Source organism: Notamacropus eugenii, chromosome 7 (assembly GCF_028372415.1).
Source record: "Notamacropus eugenii isolate mMacEug1 chromosome 7, mMacEug1.pri_v2, whole genome shotgun sequence".
NCBI lineage: Eukaryota > Metazoa > Chordata > Mammalia > Diprotodontia > Macropodidae > Notamacropus > Notamacropus eugenii.
The window spans coordinates 19283608-19289607 of record NC_092878.1 but is presented as its reverse complement, the minus strand read 5'-3'; the positions used below and the strand labels follow the sequence as shown (position 1 = coordinate 19289607).

The window sequence follows — 6000 nt, the reverse complement described above, 5'->3', positions numbered from 1 at the left end:
AGCCCGGCTGACGGAGGGCGCTGCCTGAGCGTGCGAGACCGGTCCGGAGGGGAGCTCGAGGAGTCCGCGGCGGAGCCAGGGCCCAGGGCCCGCCGGGCCTCCGGCGTCTGGGGCGACGTTAGCCTAGGGCCTGACCGGCGACGAGCGGGGGGCCGCAAGAGCCCGCAGACCCGAGGGACCGGAAATAGAGACTGGGAGTCTAGGGGAAAGGTCTTCTGGGGTGAAGGCCTGGGACTGGTTGGTGGGCAGTGACAGGGAGGAGCGTGGACGAGTCTGTGGGGAGTGACTGGAGAGGAGCGTGGACAAGTCGGTGGGGAGTGACCGGGAAGGAGCGTGGACGAGTCGGTGGGGAGTGACTGGAGAGGAGCGTGGACAAGTTGGTGGGGAGTGACTGGGGAGGAGCGTGGACGAGTGACCGGGAAGGAGCGTGGACGAGTCGGTGGGGAGTGACCGGAGAGGAGCGTGGACAAGTTGGTGGGGAGTGACTGGGGAGGAGCGTGGACGAGTGACCGGGAAGGAGCGTGGACGAGTCGGTGGGGAGTGACCAGAGAGGAGCGTGGACGAGTCGGGGGGAGTGACTGGGGAGGAGCGTGGACGAGTGACCGGGAAAGAGCGTGGACGAGTCTGTGGGAAGTGACTGGAGAGGAGCGTGGACGAGTCGGTGGGGAGTGACTGGAGAGGAGCGTGGACAAGTCGGTGGGGAGTGACTGGGGAGGAGCGTGGACAAGTCGGTGGGGAGTGACTGGGGAGGAGCGTGGACAAGTCGGTGGGGAGTGACTGGAGAGGAGCGTGGACAAGTCGGTGGGGAGTGACTGGAGAGGAGCGTGGACAAGTCGGTGGGGAGTGACTGGGGAGGAGCGTGGACAAGTCGGTGGGGAGTGACTGGAGAGGAGCGTGGACAAGTCGGTGGGGAGTGACTGGGGAGGAGCGTGGACGAGTGACCGGGAAGGAGCGTGGACGAGTCTGTGGGGAGTGACTGGAGAGGAGCGTGGACGAGTCCGTGGGGAGTGACTGGAGAGGAGCGTGGACGAGTCGGTGGGGAGTGACCGGAGAGGAGCGTGGAAGGGTCCGTGGGGAGTGACTTAGAGAAGGGTCAGTGGTGGGGGAAGGAGCGGGGTGTGGACAAACAGACCTGAGGGCTTGGAATTGAGGGTAGGAGACACGGAAGTGGCAGGAGCAGGCCCGAGCCCCCGCGGGGCTCGTGGAAGTGGACGAAAGGGCGTTGAAGTGAAGGTGGTGACGCTGAGGGTTTGTAGCAAGTGGAAGAGGTGGTGGCTAGGCAAGGTCAAGGAGTGGAAACGGACGAGGACGAGGAGGAGGCGAGTGGCGGAGAGGTGCGAGACACCCGCAGAAATGAGGCACCGGAGGCTGGTGAGGCTGGCCCTGCTGCAGCATCTCGGGGCCGCCTATGGCTTAAAGATCCAGAGCGCTCGCGGCCGGCAGGAGTCTCGGGCGGTAACTTTTAGGGTAAGACCAGGGGGAAGAGGGCTGAGGGAGGACATCCGAAGGCTAGTAAGAGTCACTGTGAACCAAACTGGTGAAAGTGGAGCATTAACTTTGTCCAGAAAAGAGGACAGGATGATAGCTAACGTATCTCTAGAGCTACCTATGTGCCAGGGGAAAGAAACTGAGAGGTTAAGTGGTTAAGCGGTCAAGTGACTTGTCTGGGATCACACAGATCTTCTGACTCCAGACCTCGCTCTTTGTTCACACACCCATTTAGCTGCATGTTTAAAACTAGAAAGAAACTTAGAAACTATCTCCTCTAACTCACGGTTTTACAGAGGAGGAAACAGGCCCAGAGAGAGCTTCAGTAATTTGCTCAGAATCACGCAACTATTCTACAAAATAGATTCTGAACCTAGGTTTTTCTGACTGTTTGCTAGTCCATGCCGCTTCTCGATCTTACACATGATAAGCCATATGGTGAAGATGTCAGGATTTACTGTTGGTTATAACTAATGTTTATATAGTACCTTAAGGTTTCAGATTACTCCATGTACTTGATTTTATCTGAACCTTACAACAACCCCTTGAAGTGTGTGTATATCTTTGTCTGTATATATACATGTGTGCGTGTGTGTATACACACACACTACATATTATTATTCCTGTTTTTCAGTCTGAAGCTCATAGAGGTTAAGTGAGTATATGTGAGTATTTTCTGAGGCTTTTGTGGGCTGTCAGGAAGGGTGGTTCATTTAAAAAGAATGATGTTTTCTGAAGGGTTCAGTGGAAATGGTTAAATGCTGAAGAGGAGTTCTGGTTAAATACTAGTGTGTGTGTGTATATGTGTGTACTTAGATTAATTAATACAGCTTCTTTTATGTGGTCCTGTTGTGTATATTTGTTAGAGCTGATTTTTGAGTGCATAATAGTTAATTGAATCTGATTATGCCCAAACCTAATTTTTGCTATTGTCAGCTTTATGTCATAAAACATTTTTTAACTAGGTAGTTAAATTGACACTTTTTTGTTTCTACTGATTATTTACCAATATGATAGTCTCTTCAGTTGTTTCAGTCTCTACCCAAGATTTTATACCTATGAGATAGTAATTTCAAAGATTTCAAGAAATTGAAGGAAAAGATTTAGAAATGTGATGTGAGCCATGTAATATTTTTGAGATAGCATTATGTTCTAAAAATCCATAAAGAAGACTAAAATGATTGACAGATGGAGAAGGTCTTTGCAAGACATAGCCCTTGATTTTTTTTCCACTCATAAAATCAAGGAATTCATTTCATAATTTAAAAAAATCATATATCAAGCATCTATATACTATGTTTTAGGCGCTGAACAATACTTAAGATCTTGTCGGTAGAGTAGAAACTGACTAGTGGACACATTGTATTGGACAAACAGCCATGCAGAATATTACTCAAATATGAGAATGAACAGTCATATTATATTATATAAATTAAGTATGAATGTCTTTAAGAGATAAGTGTAAATCAGAGTAAGTAGCCGCTGGAATTGTTTCAGAATGTAATGTGAGGTGAGATAGCTAAGAACAATATTAAAGTTTTACTTCTATTTGCAATAACATTTTATACTGGTTCACACTTAAGAGTTTCTAATACAAAAACTTGTGAATTGCAGTTTATACAAATACATAGACTAATATATAAAAACTAATATTTGTGTTCTAAAAATCATCAACTTATTTGTCAGTATACTGATTTTTCCGTCTTCCCCTCATTTTTTAAAATATTCTATTGAAGGCATTGATTTAATCTGTTTAGTGTAAAGAGCACTAGGCTCCTTGCCACATTCAACTATCATTGCTATGCACCTCCCGTATCTGTACCTTAGCCCTAATCTTTCTCTTCAATTCTAGCCCTGAATCATAATCTGCCTTTCAGACATTTCCAGGTGGGTGTCCCATAGGCATCTTAAGTTCAACATCTCCAAAATAGTACTCACCCACCCCTCTCTGAAGTTTCTTTTGAGAGCAGTTCTGTCCTAACCGTTCTGGTTTGTGAACTTGAAATCGGCTGTAACGCTTCATTTCCCCTCAACCCCTATACCCAGTCACTTGTTGATTCCCCCTACAAAACATCTTTCTAATCCTTCAGTCTATAACCCTAGTTCAAGTTGACCTGTTAACTTCTCACCTGGACTATTATAGTAGCTTCCTAATTGTTGTGTAGGTCATGGTTTTACCCTCCAGGTTTTATCCATCATCCACTTAAAACAAATGATTGTTAAAGCATGGGTATGACTGTGTGGTTCCTTTTTTCAAAAAGATTGCTATCTTGTTTTGAGTCAAATACTACAACTGCCTTGTTGGGCATTTGAAGTCCTTCAAAAAGTAACAGCCAACCTTTCCAGGTTTATTACATATTACTCTCTTTTTTGCACTGTGCAGTTAAAGTAAGCCTATTTGACATTTCTTTGCTTCCATACCTTTACAGAAGCTATCCTTCATACCTAAAATACTTTTTCCCACACCTCTGCCTCTTGAAACCCTTAGTTTGTTTCAAAGTTTAGCTGAAGTGTAACCTACCCTTTTCTAGTTTCCCATCCTCCAGTTAGTGCTTCTTCTCAATTGTATTGTATATATTTACTTATGTGTATCTATGTCTTTTCCCTCTACTTCTCCTCACCTCCATGAAATGTAATTTCTCTGAGCAGGGACTGTTTCATCTTTGTTACTGTATCTTTCTCTGGAGCCTAGAACATAGAAAGTGTTTAATAGATGTTTGTTGCATGAAAGAATTTCTCTCAGTGACCTCATCACTTCCTAGGGTTTTATTATCTTTCATTCAAGATGATTAAGAGCCATTGTTAGAAAGCTGTCCTTGAAGCCTGGGATTAAAATGTTGCCTCTGACTTTTTGTGTGATTTCCTGGCAAGTCATTTAACTATTCAGTGCTCTAGGCATTTAAACACTACTATTTGCAGAAAAGTTGCCAGTCTCTATTGGTAGAATAAGTGCCCTCATTTGGGAGTTATCTATACTAGTGAAGTCACCAGTCATATCCCTAATCCTAAGCCTATGTAGATGACTTGTAGGTCTATATAGCCAGTCCCAGTTTCTCCTCTGAGCTTCTGGCCTGCATCACTGTTTGCCTATGGGATATTTCAAACTTTATATCCAAGATTTATCTCAGTTTCTTGATATTACAAACCTGTCTCAGAGATATCTCAAACTTAACAGGTCCAAAACATCTCATTATATTGCTCTCCAAACTTCCCTATTTTTGCCCCCAAGGCACCACCAGTCTTCTCATATCCCAAGTCTAGTAACTTTCCATTATCCTCTTCATTTTCCCTCACCCTGTATATCTCATCAGTTGGCAGTTGTCTTGTTTCTTTCTGACCCTCCTTAGTTCAAGCCTTCATCACATTTAGATTACTGAATTTGTCTCCTAATTGTACTTCCTGCCTCAAACCATTTCCTATTCCTGTCTTATCTTACATATTGCTTCCAAAGTGATTTTCCATTAGCCCAAATGTGACCTACAAAATAAACTTCATTGGTTCCCTGTTAACTCTCTAGGATAAAATAAACTCCTCTACTTAGCTTTTAAAGCCTTTCACAACCTGTCTTTCCATCCTCATTGTATGTTACTCATTAAACAACCCGACCCCCAGCCCATACCGACTAGCCTTTTCTGTATCCCCTATGTACTCAGGTATCTCCTGAATCTTCCTTTGCAGTTGCCATCTCCACATGCCTGTAATTCACTCCATCCTCACCTCTGCTTCATCTCTCTTTTCCTTCAAGATTTAGCTAAAATATCACTCAACCTTTCCTGATTTTCCATCCTTCCCCCCAAAAATGCTTATTTAGCTATTTTGTATTTATTTATATTCTGTACGTACTTCTCTCCCTCATTAGCACATAAGTTCCTTGAGAGTAGGGGTTATTTTATTTGTATTTTTATCCCTAGTGCCTGGTATATATTTACAGCTTAATAAATGCTTATGGATTGATTTTTTTTAAAGATACTATAAATGGCTTATCTCCAGTCCTAGTAATGGGATGTCTTCTGCGTTAGTCATTTTCCTAAATGTCGTACAAGCTTACAGAAAATTTTTATGCTTAATTCTTTCAGTATATATATCGGCACTGTTATTTTTTCCAAGATCTCAGAATTTGATTTCAGATTATTAATAATAGCTCATTGTTACAACATGTAGTTTATAAAACTCCCTCTGAGTTATGTGGAATTATCCTCATTTTACAGGTGAGGTAACGAAAGGGCTGAAATGGCTTATTAGAGGCCACATAACTAATGAATAGAGACATGACTTGATACCCAGGACTACTGAATCTTGGTGCCTTTCACAAGTTATTCTTGTGATAAATAGTCTTCGGAAAAATTGTTAAGAATTAGTTAAGAAATATTTAATAGTTAAGAATAGTTAAGAATAGTTAAGAAATAGTTAAGAAAAATAGTAAGAAAGAAGATAATTTTATTATAGAAATAGCAACTGTACAAGAAGAGGTTGAATTGGATTTTTTAATGTTTTAATGTTTACTTTCAGTAT

The 6000-nt window shown here is 43.1% G+C and overlaps 1 protein-coding gene across 3 annotated transcripts in view; it reads left to right on the top strand.

Moving 5' to 3' along the window:
• The first annotated feature begins 525 nt into the window (after nt 1-525).
• ARHGAP11A (Rho GTPase activating protein 11A) overlaps nt 526-6000 on the top strand; it is a 28276-nt gene continuing 22801 nt past the window's right edge. For 2 of the 3 annotated variants that reach the window (XM_072622866.1, XM_072622865.1), the window contains exon 1: nt 526-1467. In XM_072622866.1, the coding sequence (XP_072478967.1) occupies nt 1354-1467 (114 nt within the window). In that variant the 5' untranslated portion in view covers nt 526-1353. Of the gene's footprint in view, nt 1468-1522; nt 3376-6000 lie in introns of those variants that run through there. The other variant, XM_072622867.1, reaches the window with a different exon arrangement.